The sequence below is a fragment of the Dermochelys coriacea genome, chromosome 14 (genome assembly GCF_009764565.3).
Source record: "Dermochelys coriacea isolate rDerCor1 chromosome 14, rDerCor1.pri.v4, whole genome shotgun sequence".
NCBI classification, from domain to species: domain Eukaryota; kingdom Metazoa; phylum Chordata; order Testudines; family Dermochelyidae; genus Dermochelys; species Dermochelys coriacea.
Window position 1 is genome coordinate 9,340,951 of NC_050081.1, and position 20,792 is coordinate 9,361,742.

Below are 20,792 nucleotides of genomic sequence, written 5' to 3' on the forward strand. Positions count from 1 at the left end.
TACCTGATGATTTTCACGCTGTGAACTGCATCAGCAGACTTCAATGTTCTAGAATTTATTCATTATTCTGAATTGTTTGCTGAATAATTTCTAGGGATAATTTTGGGGTCTGTAGATTATTCCAAAGCAGACTGTTGCAAGTTTTCACTATTCAAAATTCAAGCAGGGCATGTGGGTAATGTTTATGGTATCTTATTGAATGAATAACTAAATTTTCAGTGTGATACTAAATTCTAAATGTGGCTTTTTGTGAATATCTTCTAAGATTTGCTTAGAAATCACTATTTTCCACAAACATTCCAGACCGAATAAGTTTGTTAGAACATCTCCAGAAAATGAATACAGAAAGGACAAAAAGATTTTAAACAATATGTTTAAAGAATATGAATGAATGTTAGTAGAATTTGCCCACCCTTTATATTACACAGACACCCATGCTTTTCAATTATGTATTTGATTTATTTTAAGATGTATATAATGCCACCATCCTAGTTTCTCTGGGCCCATATCTCATATGTAATGGCGCCCTGGCTGGATTTCACTCAGGACATGTAGCTCCAAAGTACAGGCTTCTGCCACTTAAACGAACATGGAAGCTGGAAGCAATTGCAGATTGATCTCTCTTATGTGATTGAGCCACTAGAGAGGGACAAAGACAGTTGACCATCATCAAACGCACACACTGACAAACATCAACTCAATCCCAGTGAAACCTGCTCCCAGGTTACCCCATAGCACACAGCTGCCACTCTCAAGGAAGAGAGTCTAGTTTACAAAATGAGCTTTAAAGCAGGCTCTGAAGGTCGTGCCAATTTTGGCTTCGCTGGACCAACCGGTGAAGCAAATTCCAGAGCAGAAGGTCCTCTACCAAAACAGTGGTTCCATTAGTCCCTGCAGACCAAACCTTCGGGACATTAGCAGAAGCTGCCCAGCTGATCTGAGAGGTGGTATGTAAGGAGAGAGGTAGGCTGTAATGCATCCAGGACTGGAGCTGGTCAGGAATTTTCTGACAAAACAGGTTTTCGTCAGAAAATACAGATTTGGACCTCAAGTATTAGGAAAAACATATCAGGTTTAACAAACCACAGACAGGTTTCCTGCCAGCTTGCATGGTGGGCTTCTGTGGAGCCTGGGCTTCTGGGGTATGTGGCCCTGGGGCAGCCCCACCATGCAGAGTGCCCCAAAGTCAGAGACACCAGAGCTTCCAGGCTTCCTGCCACAGAGTCAAGAAGCCCCGTCTCTCACCAGGGCTCAGTTCCTGGCTCTGCAGCAGGGAGTCTGGCAGGCCTGGGAGCCCCATGTACTAAGCTGCTGACGTGGTTTGTGAAAGCAGCAGGCGTCCAGCACCTCTCGGTATCAGGCCGTAAGTGCATACCCAGGCTCTGTTGTAGCCCATCAGGATAAACAGATCCCTGATTTCTGATTTATGTTTTGTGTCACTGCAGCACCAACATAGATCGAGGCTCCCCTGTGCTGGGCACTTAGAGTTGATGATTTACAGAGACCAGACACACAAAGGATGGCAGGAGAAACACAGCGGGGCGGAAAAGACAGGCCAAAGTTGCAGTGGCAGAGGTGGGAATAGAACTTAGGTCTCCTGATCCCCAGCCCAGTGCTCGACCTCCTGTCTGAGGGGCTTTTTATTTGACTTTCAGGAAGTGACAGCAAGTGTCACACACCCAGCCCAACCTCCCTGTGGGCAAAGTTTGTGACGAAACCTGTGAGCTGCTTTTGTGACACGCAGGAACCCAGGGATCTCCCTCCTTCTTCATTCCCTACATTACCAACCACATCAAACATGACCTCTGAAACCTGCCCAAGCTGGCTGGACCCCCCTCCAATAGTTAGAGCTTTGTTAGTGCTATTTTGGCTCTGGCTACTGCTGCTAATAAAGTCACAATAATGTGGACTTGTTTGAGAGGCCACACAAGAAACGAATCAATATTGTTTTAACAGTTCAGAGTGTTCACTCATAAATATTGATATAAAAACACCCAGCCGCACTCAAAGTCCCGGCCGTGATGCGTATAACAGATGATCTATGTTTCCCTCCCCCAGATTCATCACCACAATCTTTGAAAGAAGATCAATTCATCACGCTAAGCAAGCCATAGAAATAGGAAAATCAATCCTCAGAAGAAGAGCAAAAAGCAGAGGTATTTAATTATTACCCAACACAAGGTAGTTACTTATTACTGCACCAGGGTCTTCAGTGCTGTGAGTAATTCCCTACAGAAGACTGCAACAACTGTATCCAGTCTAGACTTCAAAGTACTTTAATGGAATGCAAGGACACGTATATGCAAGGACTTCAATACAGGTATTATCTGTCTATCACACACGTTCCATTTTAGCTATTTGTAAAGCGCTCATCAACATAATTCTTGCAGTCATGCAGGGTTTTCCTTGATAATAAGGAAAATGGCTCTCCAGCAGTTGAACTTTTATAAATATATGAAACATCCCAGGTTTCCCCATCTATTCCAATATCACCCCATTCCCCTGAAGGAGATTTATCACTGCTCATGCCAGATGGAAGTTCATCACACTCACAGGTCCATGCACCTTGGGCATTAGATTACAGGTATTTCCAATGGATTTTTGCACTGAAGTAGTGGAACCACCTCTGGCTCAAGTCTTCAAACTTCAAGGGGCGGATCCTCTTTGGCGGAGTTTTGTTATTGGTATTACAGTAGGGCCAAGAGATCCCCACTGAGATCAGGGCCTCAGTGTGCCAGAAGCTGAACACACACATAGGAAGAGATGCTCTCTGCTTCACAGTGCTTATTTCCCCCTCTTCGCTCTTTGCTCTGAGGCCTTTGTGGGTGGGTGAAGGTGGTGAGTGAGAGGGAATTAAAGGGGCAATCTTTGAGGACATCGAGCCCCCATCCAAAGTGAAACATACATCTTAGGCTAAGGGATGGTCAATCAATCACTTCCAGGAGTATAAAGAGTTCTGCTTTGAACACCTTTCCACAGCTCAGTGACCCCAGAGAAGAGGCTATCTGCTGGGCACTGACTGTTCAGATCTGCCCTTCGAGCTTTCCTTCCTGTCTTTTGATAAGGTATCTGAGGTTATGTATGAAATGTTTTTGTATTCTTCTGATGTGCATGATAGACCCCAATTGAGCTCAGGACCCCACTGTGCCTAAGAAACCCTCCCTGCCCCAGGAGCTTACAAACTAAGCGGACAGGGGAGCAGAAGCAGAGCGGGGAAGTGATTTGCTCAAAGTCACACAGGGGCAGGAACAGAACCCAGCTCCCCAGCCAGAGCCTCAGTCACTAGACCATGCTGGCTTGTAAACAAAGAGGGCAGGGCCCAGCTATCAAATGAATCAGATAGGCTGGTTTTACAGCAATCTCATCCATGCTTTTCCCAATCAATTTTATTATTCCTATGTTGCTCTTTGCCTGTTTCCCCAGGAAGAGCGTGGTATGAAGCTTGTAAGGAGAGTGAAAGACTAGAAAAGGAGACGCAGCCTTGGAAAATTTGATGTATAGCACCCACTAAACAGCCTGGGGGAGGTGAAGAAAAGGCACCATTTATAAGTAATTTAGCTTTTCAGCACCTGCGGGTTTATTGATTAGCTAGAGCAAACAAGTAAATGAGGGAGATAAAGGGAGAGGTGATAGGAAAACCAAGTTTCTTATCAAGCTAACTCCATAAAGTATGACATTTTCCTTTCTAAAAGGAGTACTTGTGGCACCTTAGAGACTAACAAATTTATTAGAGCATAAGCTTTCGTGAGCTACAGCTCACTTCATCGGATGCATTTGGTGGAAAAAACAGAGGAGAGATTTATATACTACCCTACGTACCCTATATCGGAAACCTACTGACCGCTATTCCTACCTACATGCCTCTAGCTTTCATCCAGATCATACCACTCGATCCATTGTCTACAGCCAAGCTCTGCGATATAACCGCATTTGCTCCAACCCCTCAGACAGAGACAAACACCTACAAGATCTCTATCATGCATTCCTACAACTACAATACCCACCTGCTGAAGTGAAGAAACAGATTGACAGAGCCAGAAGAGTACCCAGAAGTCACCTACTACAGGACAGGCCCAACAAAGAAAATAACAGAACGCCACTAGCCATCACCTTCAGCCCCCAACTAAAACCTCTCCAACACGTCATCAAGGATCTACAACCTATCCTGAAGGACGACCCATCACTCTCACAGATCTTGGGAGACAGGCCAGTCCTTGCTTACAGACAGCCCCCCAATCTGAAGCAAATACTCACCAGCAACCACACACCACACAACAGAACCACTAACCCAGGAACCTATCCTTGCAACAAAGCCCGTTGCCAACTCTGTCCACACATCTATTCAGGGGATACCATCATAGGGCCTAATCACATCAGCCACACTATCAGAGGCTCGTTCACCTGCGCATCTACCAATGTGATATATGCCATCATGTGCCAGCAATGCCCCTCTGCCATGTACATTGGCCAAACTGGACAGTCTCTACGTAAAAGAATGAATGGACACAAATCAGATGTCAAGAATTATAACATTCAAAAACCAGTTGGAGAACACTTCAATCTCTCTGGTCACTCCATTACAGACCTGAGAGTGGCTATCCTTCAACAAAAAAGCTTCAAAAACAGACTCCAACGAGAGACTGCTGAATTGGAATTAATTTGCAAACTGGATACAATTAACTTAAGCTTGAATAGAGACTGGGAATGGATGAGTCATTACACAAAGTAAAACTATTTCCCCATGGTATTTCTCCCTCCCACCCCCAGTTCCTCAGATATTCTTGTTAACTGCTGGAATTAGCCTACCTTGCTTGTCACCATGAAAGGTTTTCCTCCTTTCCCCCCCTGCTGCTGGTGATGGCTTATCTTAAGTGATCACTCTCCTTACAGTGTGTATGATAAACCCATTGTTTCATGTTCTCTGTGTGTGTATATAAATCTCCCCTCTGTTTTTTCCACCAAAAGCATCCGATGAAGTGAGCTGTAGCTCACGAAAGCTTATGCTCTAATAAATTTGTTAGTCTCTAAGATGCCACAAGTACTCCTTTTCTTTTTGCGAATACAGACTAACACGGCTGCTACTCTTAAACCTGTCATTTTCCTTTCTGTACAAGCATTTTAGGCAGTAATGGTTCAGAACAGTCTGTTCAAAACTTGCAAGTAACTCCCCTTCCTACAAGTGGTGATGATGTGCCGGGGTCAAAAAGGATCTTTGGGTGATGGGTTTCAGACAGTTCTCCAGACTCCTAGTGTTAGCTCCATCAATCACATTTCCTTTGTGTCTGGGTGGACTAAGCATGTTGATTGGTAGTCAGAAGAAAGGCCTATGGTTCTAATCCCACTGCTAACAACAATTCTCTGTGTGGCCTTGAGCAAGTTATTTCACCTCTCTGCCTCAGCTTCTCTCCATCGATAAAAGGAGTTTAATGATACTTGTCCCAAAAAGATGTTGTGAGGCTTAAGTAGTAAAATGCTCGCACGGGACTTTGAACACATGAAACTCTAGATGGGCGTGAAGCATGATCATTTACCATTGAACATGGGGTATTACCGACCACTCCATCCATGAGCCTTCAGCTGGTGGGGATAGGTGATCACTCACCAAACCCACAGCATTCCGTTTTATTGCTGCTGCATTTCACGGTGTACATAACACCACATAAGGAGCTGCTAGGACCATGATTAAACCCAACAGATCTATTTCAGTGCCTCATCCTATGGTAATTTCACCTCCCTGCTCACCCACAGCTGAGGGCATGAACTGGATGCCTGATAGCTCGACCCTGGTATGCTTTTCTTGTATTTATTGAGCTCAGGCACTCTAGGATACCCAGAGGGAGCCTGCAGTGAGAAAACAACAGGTAAGTAATAAAACGGAGGGACTGCTGGGCGGCCAAGAGAAACGTCCCCTAACAGTGACACTCTGCAGCAGGACCATGCAGCACCTTTCAGCAGGGCCTCCGTGGCATTTTAACAAGCATCACTAAGGTGAGGCAGGAGCGCACAATTATTTCTATGTTGTTGATGTGGAAACCAGAGCACAAAGAGATAATGGGAGCAGGACTGCACCTTTTGGAGTCAGTGGCAAAACTTCAATGGTGCAGGATCTAAGCTCTTTACCCCTGCACCAATAGAGCAAATGAGAGCTTGCCACTGGCTTCAAAGTGTGCCGGACCACGCCCTAACCTGCCTCTTCCCCCTCACCCTTTGGCTGCAACCCCCATACTCAGTACATCCCATCTTTGCCATCCCCCATGTTCCCCACGCTGTGCTGTTGCTGTCGGGAGAGGAGGTGGAGGGGAAGAGCGAGTCAAGGCAGGCGGTGATGGTGGAAGCGGGGCAGAATGTGTAATGTAGCCAGAACTAGTGAAACTAGCGAGTGTGTTTGTGGCAGGAGTTGGAGGAATTGTGGATGGAGGGTTCCTGCTGAGCAGGCGACACAGAAAATGAGCCCCAGCCCTAGCTGCGATAAAAGGAGATGTCGTCCTATTTCCCTAGGGCTCAGCTGGCATAAAGGGGCTCATACCCTACACCACAAGGCACGGGCAGCAACCTTCACTGTAGCTTTTAACCTAGCCCTAAGTGGGCTAGGACAGCTGCTGGTTTCAGCTTCAGCGTCTAGGCTGACCCGTCTCCCCTTGGTCGGGTTGCTTGCTGGTTTTATTTTAACATCAAGCACCCGTACCGGTCATTTTCACAGTTTATGCCAGTTCCTGCGCTGGAGAATTATTATGGCTCAGTGCCTCATTAGCAACATTCTTTGGTCAGATGGGATCAACACAGGCTTAGTTAGAATTTTTTATACCGTTTGAGATTCCTAAACCTACAGCTACCCAGTGAGAAATCTACCTTTTAACAAAACACATCATACAGTATATTGACTGACATATCGAGAGAGACAGAGAGCACGAAGGAAAGAAAAAGGAGAATCTTTACTGTCAGCCAAAGACCCCCGGGAGGGGCAGTTTGCCTAAGAAGGCAGGTCTCTCTGAATATGGGCAGATGAGAGCAGACCGGTGGGAACCAGCTTGTCAAAAAAACCACCGTTTCTCCCCCTTGTTTTCACAGCAGTAGCTGTTTATGGAGCACAAGACTATTTCTAGCACTGCCTGTGTGATCCTGGTCACAAACAGATCCCATAGCCAGAAGCCAGCAAGCGAGACAGAAATAAAGGATAACATTTTTAAATGACATAGGAACCTAAATCCTATTTTCAAAAATGACATGGAGGCCTAGGTGTCTAGGTCTCGTTGAAAGTCAATGGAACTCAGGGTCCCAAGTGCCTAGGGGTATGTCTACATAGCAAGCAGAGGTATATTGTAGTCTGGGTAGGCATATGCGGGCTAGCTTTAATTAGGTAACAGAACTAATGAAGACATTGCAGCTCAGACTTCAGCATAGGCTAGCAACCCGAGTACATCCCCAGGCTCCCCAGAGGTTCTCGTTAGGTTGCCAGCCTACGCCGAAGCTCAGGCTGCCATGTCTATGATGCTGTTGTTACCCGCGCAGGTAAATTTACCCACGCTCCAATCACAGCTCAGTGGCAGACATACCTTAGGTCACTTTTGAAAATGTTACTCAGGTTTCAGGCCCCTCTGCAGTGGGAATGGAGCCACACAGTCAGTTTTAAGGGCCTATGGGGTATAGCTGACAACAGCCCTCGGCACCCATTTTGGACAATCATGATTTCCACTCATAGATGCCTCGGCGGAGGAAGGAAATCCCAGGGCTGGGGGAATCTAAAGTCAAACAGAACCATTTTTTCATTAATTATTTGCCATCCTGCACAACAGGTCACCATGAACAGCCTCGACTGGCAATTTTGAGTCTGGAAATCAGTCCCACGTGAGTTTATTGCAAACATGCAGCCCTGAAGCCTGTGTCATCAGAACCCAAGCAGCCTGGTCAACTGTCTCACCTAAGCAAATGCTGAGAGTTGCTGACTTCTCAGTGCTTACCCTGAAAGTGTGAAACTCCTGGCAGGCTGCCATCCTCCCAAATGCCTGGAAGCTAAAAGTGCAGATGGAGGGGAAGGAACGTCCCAGGGGTGGCACCTTCTAACTCCTTTAAAACACACACAGCAGGGGATTTTCAGAAGCGCCCAGCACTGGCCTTTGTTTCCATTAAAGTTAGTGGGAGCTTTACCATCAACTTCAGAGCTCGGCTACCACTGAGCACTTTTGAAAACTCCACCCAGAGTTTGTGGAGGGATCCAGCAAATCTTTGCTGGGAACGGAACGGCTGCTCCTCTTTGCTTAATATTTTACATCAGAAGCAAACCCAGCATGTAAGACTGAGATCTGCTCCTCCTGATGGCTCACTTACCAGGTTGACAAAGTCCTGGTAACAGATCTTCCCATCTGAATTATTGTCTGCCAAGGCCAAGAGAACCTCCAGTTTGTGTGGGTCCAGCTCCGAGCCGTGTCTCTGGAGGAGGCTTTGGAATTTCTCAGGGCTGATGTAGCCAGTGTTCTCGGGGTCAAACTGACAGGGAGAAAACAAAGCAAGAATTATTTCCTCAGCATTACACAGCACCTACAATGCTGACTTCCTAAGGGTTCAGATGCAGGCCCAGAGGGATGACAGTAGCATTACTGCTGAGTGACGTGTTGCCATGCAAGCCATCAGTTTTATTGCTTTTGTTGGTAGCAGTATGAGCTGCACAGGTCTCTGTTCCAAGGGATGGAGAGAATTCTTCTACCATCATCCAGTCAGTACCAGACAATCAGTTATACTAGCTGTGGGGACACTATCTTGGATGGAGCTTCTGGGCTGGAGAATGCAAAAAAGCTATAAGAAAAGGAGTACTTGTGGCACCTTAGAGACTAACAAATTTATTAGAGCATAAGCTTTCGTGAGCTACAGCTCACTTCATCGGATGCATTTGGTGGAAACAAAAAAAAAAACAAAACAAAACAAAACAAAACAAAAAAAAGCTATGTCTGCCTGAGACAGGGAAGGATGTTCCAGGTAAACATGAAGGGGAGAGCATGAGGAGACCAGATCAGTGGGCAGGAAAGAAAACCCTTCCATTTCCCTAGGGAGCAGCCTTAGTTCTTTGTTTGGCATGATCACCACATCAGTGGTCAGAACACGTGAGAACTCGACTAGTTAGAAATGAGGAGGAGCACCGCCCTTGCGAGTAGAGACCAAGCCAAGCTGCCAGCAATCAGAGACATAACCCAAAAACTCTAATACCTGCAGGGCTGCTAACATCTGCTTTCTAAAGTTAATTCCAAATCCCGACTGTGAGGCAAGTAGGGTTAGGAGGACAAAGGAACCTCCCTGAATGAACTCTTGTATTCAAGTACAACAACCCCCTTCTCACCCTGATCTTGTTCAGTGTGCAGATGTGCCCAGTTCATGTTCCCATTAGCCTCTTCATTCAAACTTCTTTTACCTACAGCCCTTGCCTTGTCTTACAAATTCATAGATCTCTCTTGGAATCTGCATTTCAAAGTAAACATAACACACCGAGTCTCAGCAGATACTGCTTTGTTTGCCCAGTAGATGCATTTAATTGAGTGGTCATTTCTGTTCAAGTTAAAACTAACTAACTGTCAACACTTGCTCTTGTCAGGCCAGCAGCCAGATGGCTTATGTAGATTTTTCAGATTCCTTATCCTTTCAAACACTGGGCAAAGAAACAACACAGCTTGCATTTCTTGTCAAGCACTTTCCACCCTAAACAATCTTGCACTGCTTGAAAAATATTACCCACATAACCCACCCATGAAATGCGGGCACTTCGCTGGGAGTGGAATAGAGTAGCCACTGAAAACCATACACAACAACAGATCTGGATGAGCACAGAACAAAAATGGAAAATCTGCCTTATGCTGAGAAAAGTAAGAAATTCAATCTAATCTCTCCAAGAAAAAGTTAAGAGGTGACTTGATCACGTCTATCGGCAGTTACATCAGAAGTTTCTGATAGCAGAGGTCTCTTTAATCCAGCAGATAAAGGCATAACACGATCTAATGGCTGGAAACTGAAACTAGACAAATTGAGACTAGAAAGAGGAGGCACATTTTTTTTTAACAATGAGAGAAATCAACCATTGGAACAATGTACCTAAGACGGTGGTATGTTGTCCATCACCTGAAGTCTTTAAATCAAGTCTGGATGTCTTTCTAAAAAAGTTATGATCTAGCTCAGCCGTACTGAAACTGGGGTCACCCAGGCTGGCATTAGACTTGCTGGAGCCCGGGGCTGAAGCCAACGCCCCAGGCCTGAAGCTGATGGGCGAGCCCCACTGCCCTGGGCTGAAGCTGATGCCCGAGTGCTTCAGCCCTGGGTGGCAGAACTTATGCAGGCTCAGGCTTCAGTCCCCCCTTCTGTAATTTTTGTTGTCGGCAGCGGGTCACGGTGCAATGAAGTTTGAAAACTTCTGACTAGCTCAGCAGAAAGTTAGGGGCTTGCTACAAGAAATAATGGGTGAGGTTTTATGCCCTGTGTTATACAGGAGGTCAGACTAGGTGAGCATAAGGTCCCCTCTGGCCTAGAAAAAACTATGAAAAAAAATAGTGTTCCCAAGTGACTCTACAGAGAGAGATTATCTGTCTGAGTTCATTCATTAGTACAGCTCTGAGCTCACATGGTCTGCCTCAAGCCAATCACTTATCCTGAGGAGATGGGACAGGAAGCATTGCAAATCTTAAGATTTACAATGTCATTAACAAAACTTAAGGGCGAATCGCTAGATAATAGTGTAACAAATCTTTGGCTGCCTAAGTCGTCTCAGTTATTACCAGGATGCACACCGTGGTCATCTGTAGCTTTACAGCAACAGCAGGGACAGAACTCAGATACTCCTATTCCAAAAAGTACAGGACTCTTCTATAACCGCCGAAGGAGAATCTCCTTTGTCTGTTAGCAGGACAACACTGACACAGTTGAGTGGTTCTGACTCTGTCCAGTAGATGGTGGTCATGCGTACACGTAGAGCAGCATGGACATACTGGCTGGCTCATTGCAATAGTGAGAATGCTGGATGGAAAATATCCCGAGAGGACAGGAGAGCCCTCAAGAGACCTTTAGAGAATGTGACAGACTGTCACCTGCAGCCTTCCCAACTTCAAACCTTGTAGATAAACAAAAAACATAACCAACCCCTTGTGCCCTCTCCCCCAAGCCCATTCACCATCTTGTGGTTTCCTTGCTATTTTCCCACTTTACAAAGAATGATCTTTGGCAAAATGGAGGCAAAGTCAAGTCATTTTAAAGAAAGATGATTCTCAGTTTAAAATTACACAAAACCATATCCATCAGGACAGACAAAGGGTCATTGACAGACTGTAGCAAGCATGGTAGTTTGGGTTTGAAGGGAGGAACCATTTTAATTTGCTCTGTTCTTGTGCGGGCTCTCAAATCTCCAACCAAATTTTGCTTTGAATTGTGTTGCTTTAAACCAATATAAAACTCTACATGAAACAAAACTCAAAACACCAACTGCTACTTGGTTTGAGGTCAAAACGAGGCATGGTCCCAAGCCACCAGGTTTGGATATGAGCTTTGGATATGAGGTGTTTGGATCTATGGTTTACTTTGACCCATTAGAGAGGAAGAGACCAAGTGTAAAATGCAGGCCCGGTTCTGAAGTTATCCAATGGGAACATAACTTAAGATCTGCCCAATAGATACATAGATACTAAGGTCAGAAGGGACCATTCTGATCATCTAGTCTGACCTCCTGCACAATGCAGGCCACAGAATCTCACCCACCCATTCCTGCGAAAAACCTCACCTATGTCTGAGCTATTGAAGTCCTCAAATCGTGGTTTAAAGACTTCAAGGAGCAGCGAATCCTCCATCAAGTGACCCGTGCCCCATGCTACAGAGGAAGGTGAAAACCCTCCAGGGCCTCTTCCAATCTGCCCTAGAAGAAAATTCCTTCCTGACTCCAAATATGGCGATATTAAATATACTTTAACCATGAACCTCTTTGAACTGTATGGTGAATCCAGCCTAAATTTCTGGTTCATAACAGGACTCCAAACCAGACAAGTTGTGATAAGTTTCACACGACTGACTGATCCTTGAGCAACTGCAAGTAACTTTACTGAGCGTCACCATTCCAGCTGGCCAACCGCAATGCTGGTGCGCTCGATTGTCCCCTCTTCACCTGCTCTTGGAAAGGCCATGTCTGATTTTGGGGCTTCCAGACAATGATTAAAAAACAATGAAGAGACACCTTGTGGTCAGATGGTCATTTTCAGAAGAAGAGCCTGAGCTAGAACAAGGAATCTGAACTCCTTAGCAAGGTGGGAAGTTTGCATGTCAGAGTTCCTCAGCTCAGGTCTGTCTTTAGTTTTCAGTCAGTCAAACTTACATGGAGCCAGAAGTGTCTTCTGGAGTAAATGAAACACTCAAGCATTCTGAACGAGACGGAATGATCCCCTCTGGAATTGTTAATTGAAAAGTTCCTTATTTTTGGACATTGTAGACTATTTATCTCCTTACCTGTTCCCTACATTCCATTCACACCAGCCTGGTTTCTGCAGCTCACCGCAGAGATGCTAGAGCATTCACCATCTCCTGTCATCTGGAGCTTCTTTCCCACATCTTTCCATCTCATCAGCTCTCCATCTCATTTCAAACCTCAGCTGAAATCATGATGCATCTTAATTTCTCTCTCTCTCTGCCATTTATTTTAATTTAAAACTTTGTGCCTGAACCTTTAAATACATGGGGGATGCAGCCTGAACGAGAGATGCTATCCAAAGCATGGTTTTACATCTGTATTTATTAACACCTTTGCAAAGCAGGAATAATATCGACTCTTCCTCAGGCTCAGTGCTGAAAACTGACAAGCAAAGCGGGTTTTTTTACGGCTGCTTTCAAATCAGATAAGTGTTTTTGTTGCTGCAGAGACTTTTATTTCTAAATGGATTACAAGCAGGTTCTTGGGAGTGTGAACTACGAAGATAAACAACATATTAAACCAAAAGTGACAAGGCAGCCACTTGCCATTTCAATGTACCTTCTGAAACACGCAGTAGAAAGAGATTCCCACATTAAATTCTGTATTAACTCCCCTCACTTTTACCAAGAATGCTGTTGCTTCTCAGCAGAGTACAGAGAAATCTGGTCTTCCACTGGTGACAACCTGTTAACTTTAACCGAGTATCTGCAGAATGGACTGGATTTCCGTCAAAGATTATAATTCACTGAATTCCTTGGTGTCACTTGAGTTCATTGATCTACAGCAGTATCTCCAGGCACTGAGGAGACACACACAGAGGTTTTGGGTTTTTGGGTTTTTTTTAAATTGTTACAAAGAATGCTGTATTGTTTATAAAAAAAAACAAAACAACAAAAAAACAAACACACTGTATGGAAAAGGCCTGCACTGGTGGTGGAATGGACTACTACAGATGACCCAAGAGATCTTTTCCAGTTCTAATTGCTACATCTCTCTTAATCCAGTCATGATATGTTATATAGGCTTTGTAGTTCTGAATCCATAAAGATGTTATATTTCCTCTTTTTTTTTGGTGCTGGTAAAAGCTGCTGGATTGAGAGCCCTGAAGACTACAGCCCCTTATTGATCCACAGAACAGATGGAGTATGCAACACCACAAAGCTTCCCTTGCATGTCTTCCCCCTTCCAAAATGCCTTATCTGTGACCTACCCACACCAGTGCTGACAACATGTCCGTTCTCCAAGGCCCTTCCATCCTTGCCCGCTCTGGCAGCCAACAAAGATGCGAATCAGCACCAGTTAGGGACAATGGTTTTTGTGATACTCAGCTGAACTGGAACCCAACAACGTCACCTTTGCAAGGAAGTTTGAACACCAGCAAGGGCATGGCCACTACAATTGGGTTCCATCCTAACGCAAAACCCTAGGCAACTCCTGGCCAAAGTGCTGCCAGCTTGTGTCCTCATCTGGACGCAACATCCGCCAAAATGCGACATGTAGCAAATTAGAAAGCCAAAACTGACATCAGATTGAACCCATTTCTTTTTAAACATGAAAACTAAACAGATCCAAACGGCTAGACCAATTTGCTGTAACTTCAATTTGGTCTAGTCTCAACCAGCTCTCAGTTGCTGGGAGATTTGCCTTTGATTTTCCAACTTGACTCAGAACAGTCTGTATCCCATTGCCTCTCTCTGTAGATAATGATATCAAGCTTGTTGGCTGGATTCAAAGTTGGAAGGAAAAGCGGGGCAGGACAGGAGCATTTCAGTGCAGAAGGTATATTTCCATGGAAACATTTTGGACATAAAAGGGAGTTCACTGAAAGCAACATGATTTCAACAACCTTCTCTCTCTCCTAGCAGTGAACAAAAGCTTGAATGTCCGCACTGTTTAGCTGGCTGGTTTTCGACCCAGCAAAAGAAAGGCTGTCTTGGCAAGCGGCCAAGGTGGCAGGGGAACAGCATGCCAGCAGCAAATCGGGCACCGCGCTCTCCTTCAAGCGCAGCGGCTGAAGAATCCACAGTACAAGGCCAAGTGTTTCGAAGAGGTCGTCTGTGCGTATGGCTTCAGATCGCTCACTGAGCCAGCTGAGCCCTTAATCAGAGGGCTTCTGCCACACAACTTCAGCATTCAGCTGCCAACCTGCTCACGTGAGTGCTCTTGAACAGAGTCATGCCACGGCTTCCCTTGTGACAATGTCTCTGGATTGAGGTTCATAGCCTCCACAGTTGTTACCAGGGTCTTCTGAAAAGCCTGTTCTGTTTTGTTTTGATGGAATTGTCCAAAAAGGGGGAGGGAACGGGATTAACAGCAGAGGGGAGGGGGCTGCTGCATGCGTTCGAACTGAGATGGAGGAGTTGCCTCAATACAGGAGCTGTCAGTGGGGGCGAATGATTGGAAACAAACAAAAGAAATGATCTGCAGAAAGTCAATGCTGTATGTTTTCTTCCATGTGCCAAGTTATGTCTTTGCAATGAGCCTTGTGATGTGCCATGCCTTCTCAACAATTGGCACCCAATCCCAAAGGTTGATTTCTCCACCAGCTCCGAATAAAGAAAGGGCAAAATTAATCCCCTTGATCCCAACATCTCAAGCTTTGGAGAAGTTCAGATCCTAATGCTGCATCTAGCCCCCTTTGCAATGAGATGAGAGCTGAAAGATTGGATCCTAATACCATAGCCAGACTCAGAGCTTGCCTACACGACCATCTAGTTCACAGCAAACTGGGGAATGACTCTACTCTGCACTAGCCTGCTGCGAACTAACTGTCCATGTGCACCCTGCTGATGCACATTAATGAACTGTCAACGTGCTTTGATCTAGTCCTCTTTGAAAAAGAGCTCAGTCAAGCCACACATTAATAAATTGTTAATGTGCATCAGCAGAGTGCATATGGACAGTTACTCCCCGGCAGGCTGCTTCAGGGTAGATTCACACCCCAGCTTGTCGTGAACTAAATGGTCACATAGATAAGCCCTTAGACGTCTCAGTTCAGGTCTATTTTTGCTGCCTGTTGGCCCTGTCTGTAACTCAAAGGCTAGTCTAATTTTGCACTGCCCAACACCAAAATAAAATGGCGTTGTCAAAACCATACATCCAAGGAAGAGTGCATCATTAGCATAATAGCAGATATAACCTTTATCGAGGAGAACTTATGCTGCCTTATCAGAGGCAGACAAACTCAGTCATCTAATCAAGCCATCTCCAACACTTGTGATCCCAGATACACTGCTATATTTATGCTTATTAACTGACAATATTTGATCCACCACAGTCATTTTACTTCACTGTATTGTTTAACTATAGTCTAAAATTTAAGTGAAAGGACTTATCCTGCTCAGGGATGATACAGTCACACCTCGTAGGTTTAAACCTCTCACTACTTGAGGTCCATATGTCTAGCGGTTAAAGTAGTGGGAAAAGTCAGACCCCCTGGACTCCACCCCCAGCTATGTTATTAGCTCACTGTGACTTTTGAAAAGTAGCTTGTGGGTAGGAAAGCTTATCAGCAGCAATTTGAAGTGCATACATTTCTTTAACGGGCATGAATTACATCTTCCTGTAAGCAATAAGAGCTATGAAGATCACAAATAACTTTAACGGACACTTGTTATATGCTGAAGCATGGCAAAAACATTCATAAGAATAACCAGCCGTTATAAGTCCCTTCATAGCTTCAAAGCACTGCACAAACTAATTCTAGCTATACTGCAATATCAGCATTAGAGTCAAAACTGATCTGATCTCGTCACTCAAGCTGATAGCAATTTGTATCTAACTGACTTCCCAGACATCTGAAGTCCATGCTGGCAATGTTTGAAGACTCTCCCGTCAGAGAAGGCCTAACTATTACACACACAACTTTCGCTCTTCAGGCCGCTCTGCTGCTGAGCTCTTCCCAGTGATGATCCAAATCAAAGGATCAGCAGCAGGTAGCTGGTACTTCCTGCAGCATCCCAACCATATTATAACTGGAACAAACTCTATTCTCGCAGTACAGCTGGCCTGTTGTTGCATTTCACGTAGTTTGCATTCATTCATTGATACTGATTAGAAATGGGTTTGAATTAAAACCTTGGATCTGAACAATTTTGAAAACTGAGATTTGAATTGTAAACTCCCCTAGTCTGAATATTTACAAATGGCCTCTCTCTTTACAATGGGACTGACCCAGTTTGGAGTATCCATGTCTGAAATGTTTCGCCTGAAGCCCCAGCGCTATCATAGATGCAGTAAGTTTTTAATATTTATTTTTCTGGGTTTGCTTGTCTATTATTAGACCATTTGATCTTAACAGCACCCCACCACCACCAATCCCACACACAAATAAATCAAACTCCTCAACCCTTATTCCAAAACAGCAGCTAGCTACAAAAATCAGAGAATTTAGTGGCTTCTTCACATTTCCCATCACATGATAACATATAACTGCACAATTTAAATGTCCTCTTTCCCCCTCTACCCTACCCCAAATCAACTAGCTGTTAAAAGAAACTGACCTTAACTAGAAGATGCTTCAAATATTTATCACATGGTTAATTTATTCCTGGAAACTCATCCCCCAAGACAGGACTGGCATATCCAGTTCCATCAAGATGGCAAGTCAGGGTGGACATCAGATCCACACAGCCCCCGACTTCCTAATCTCAAATGGGGAGCCACTCACCAGACAAACACTCCTGTCATCCAGCTCAAGGCAGTGGCTTCCCGTTTTAAGCTCAGCCATATTACTTCTCCCTCTGCTTTTATGTAAGCGAACAAACATAACTGCTGGGGCTGAGGAGTGTGGAAGGCTGGATGCCCACTTGGCACAATGGGGCACTAACAACAATTTCATGCAAGGTTTCCTCTGCATCTCAAAAGACAATTACCCTTAATTCCCTTGATCCCCCACCAGGCTCTTAAGCAAAAATGTAAATATGTTAATGACCATAACAACCACCAGACTTGAGACACATGTTTTTTCCACCCACTGCAAGCTCTCTTATTAATTATGATTATTATTGTGAACTCGTCATAAAGTTAAGGTGCCCCAGCAAGACTGCTTGGAAAAGGAAGCAGCTGGAAACTTTGTTTTAAAGGTGGTCATGGCAGTTGAGGGGGAGGGAGGGTGTTAAATTAAACCTCACTGTTCTGCCTCTTTAATTAAAGGCACATCAGCCACGACTGAGTGCACAAATAGGGTGTGGGGGGGGGGAGGGAGGGTCAGAGACGTGCTGCTATTAAACAATGCACTGATATCTTGGGAAACTGCAGACACTAACACAGCCCAGGCTGCTGCTCCTTTCCCAACTCCAAGGATCTCATTTGAATGAGGTTGATGGATGGCTCAGCAGCCAATGGCAAACACTTATCGTGGACCAGAGCAGCCGTGGGAGTCATAGACTGAAAGGAGCATGAGTGGGAAATCCCTTTCTGGCTTTGGGGTGACAGATCTATCCTAGGCACAGAGAATTTATTGCATCCTGTGGTTTCCCCAGTTATGGTGACATTATCTCAGCATGAAGAGAGGAGATCAGCCCTGAGGGACACCCTCATTTCTGGGGAAACTATGAGCCTCGCAACCAGGACTCCTGACTCTAGTCCCAAATCCGCTCTTAATTTGGAAGAAGTCACTTAAAAAAAATTTGTGCTTCAGTTTCCTCCAACAGTAACATGGAAATGACAATCCGTTCTTATCATTCAAGGGCGTGGGGCTAATTTAGAGGGGGGTCTGATTCTCATTTATATTATGGCCCCTGTATATTTTCCCTGGCAGTGGAAAGAGGCCTTAAAAGTGGGAGTATGTCACATTTGAATCACCTTCTGGCTAAGGTGATTTTCACCCATTCTTTGAACCTTAAGCTGATGGAGCAGGGTAAAGGGGCCTTAGCATACATGAGAATCATGGCCTGTGTGTTTGTAGAGTATTTTGGGATCACTGGATGAAAGGTACATATGCAAATCCTTAAATAAAATGGTGATTCCTTCTTCATATCCCAGCCCTGACTCACTCTTGTCTCACAGAAATCCCCGTGCAGGGCAGGTCCTGTCTGCATAGTTCCCCCTCACTGCTAAGGGAAGCAAACCTCGTCAAGAACAAGAAACCCCCACACATTTCACGTGCCTCTTCCTCTCCTGGTGCTCCAGTTGCATTTCCCTCCATCTGACTCTTGGCACTGGCTTCCCCATTTCCTCCATGTGCTTTTGATGCTTTTCCTTCTGTCTCTTTCTCCTCATCCTCTTCAGCCCACTCTTGACAGCTCTCCTTTGTCTCTTTAACCCATGGGCCAATTTATTCCTCTTCCCATGACACCCCTCCTTGGTACTGGAACAGCCTCCCACACTCCTTAAAACCCACCCGTTCCAGTGGTTATTCCAGAGCACGTGCCATTCTACGGCTCCTGTATGTCACATGCCCATAGTGTCTGCGCTGTAACTTGCCCACTTGTGCTCTTCCATTATGGAGTAGAACCGGAACCAAAATCCTGGATCCAATCACCACTGAAACTAAGGAAACTCGGATCCTCACCCAAGCTTCATGGCTCAGGCCAATGCTATTAAACAGCAAGCTCTTCAGTTCATGAATTCCAATGTGCATTTGCAACATCCGCCTCATGTACAGGAGAGCAAGGAGGGCCATGAGGCTAAGGCACTGGGGCTGGGACTCGACAGCTTGGGTCAATTCCCAGATCATCCACATACTCCATAAGGAAACCTTGGGTGAGTCAGTTAGTCTCTCTGCCTTGCTTTCTCCATATGTAAAATGGGGATATTGACACTTGCTGACGAAGGGTAGGTTTCTGTTGGAGGTGCAATTTCCAGCTCGGGCAGACATACCTGCACTAGCTCTGATCAAGCTAGCTCACTAAAACCAGAAGCATAGCTGCCGTAGCGCCAGCAGTGGAATAGGCTATGCTCTCAGACAGGACTGTAGTGGGGGCAGTTAGCCCACTGCACCACCACAGCTACGCTGCTATTTTTAGCACTGTAGCTCAAATCAGAGCTAGTGTGGGTATGTCCACCCGAGCTGGAAGTAACACCTTCAGCCCCAGTACAGATATACTCAAGAGCTTTTGTGAAGCCCCCAGATCCTGCAGCAATGAAAAGTAGCTAGGCAGATACACTTACACCATTAGAGCACTGATTTCACACAAGCAATCCCTCTTTAGGAAATTTATCAGACGGGCAAAGAAACGCTTCCCAAAATAGCTGTAGGTCCCACTACGTTGACATCCCTAGCTTTCACCAGCCTCCAAAATTCATGCTGCTACTCAGCTTGAGCTCACACAGTATTTTATTATTTTTATTATTATTTATTATCACGCACACAATGGTAAAATATGCAGCATTAGCTGCTTTGATAAAGATTAAAGGACTGACCAGGCAGCAGATCAAATCCCATCTAATAAACCAAAAGGCGAGAGCAAAAGCAGAAGCTGTTGTAACAAAACTTTGCCCGCAACTATCTTCCCAGGGGCCTAGAGAAACTGCTCTCACTTCTGGTAGCGGGAGGACAACGGCGTATGGAGATTAAACTGGTCCAGGAGGGAGGAAGGTGGGATGTTGCAAAATTTGCTGTGAGAACTACACACACACACACAGTCCACTCCCCACACAATTAACAGAGTCACCTAAACCGAGTCCTTGAAAACTATACACACAGTGACGCGTTAGTGCGGTATCCGCTAAGATGTTCTCTCATTCTCTGTCACTGTAAATAATTAATTTAACCCATCATCACACAGACAGCATCAAGTGATTAAGTGCTGTCCTGGTGTACTTTCAGTCTGCTTTAGATTGATTTGCCCTGAGGTGAACCTTAAGGCTGGAAACCGGCTCTCAAAAGCCAGATAACATCCAAGTGCCGTGGTAATACCCTCACTAAATCATTGGGCAGGCCCGCTGGAAAGCACCAACTCCTGACAGAAGGCTGCAGAGAAGCTGCCATGCTGAACATTTGGTGCGATCCAGTACCGAGGGCCTTCTGAGCAGAGAACTGTTTGAATAGCAGCGCTGCTTTCCTGGCAGAGGGCAGATTTTGGGAAGTGCATGGCAATGGCCCAGTATAGAGCTAAACGGTGGTCTGCACGCACCATAAGGCAAAAGGGACATGGAGGTTGCCGCAGGGGCTTGTTGGTTGAATCTTTCCCATTCCTTTTCCTCCAGTGCCATGGCTTGGAGGGATTACCGTCTAGACAGCCAGCAGGAAGAGGCAAAACAAGATCAAGATCAACGTCTGCTCTTGTTTGTTTTCTTTGCTCTCTTGATGTTCTCACCTGCTGAAACCTCACTTGAAAGCTTTTCATTAGCACTGTCCACAGGCGCACCAATGTGGTGCACGCACAGGCACACCTTTTTCCATAGTACGCCACCACCCAGTGCT

At 45.3% G+C, this 20,792-nt stretch overlaps 1 protein-coding gene across 4 annotated transcripts in view; it reads right to left on the reverse strand.

Moving 5' to 3' along the window:
- Nucleotides 1-20,792, reverse strand: part of RHBDL3 (rhomboid like 3) — a 126,701-nt gene that overhangs the window by 53,191 nt on the left and 52,718 nt on the right. For all 4 annotated transcript variants that reach the window (XM_038372354.2, XM_038372355.2, XM_038372352.2 and 1 more), the window contains one exon: nucleotides 8,326-8,484. In XM_038372354.2, coding sequence (XP_038228282.1) covers nucleotides 8,326-8,484 — 159 coding nt within the window. The remainder of the gene's footprint in view (nucleotides 1-8,325; nucleotides 8,485-20,792) is intronic.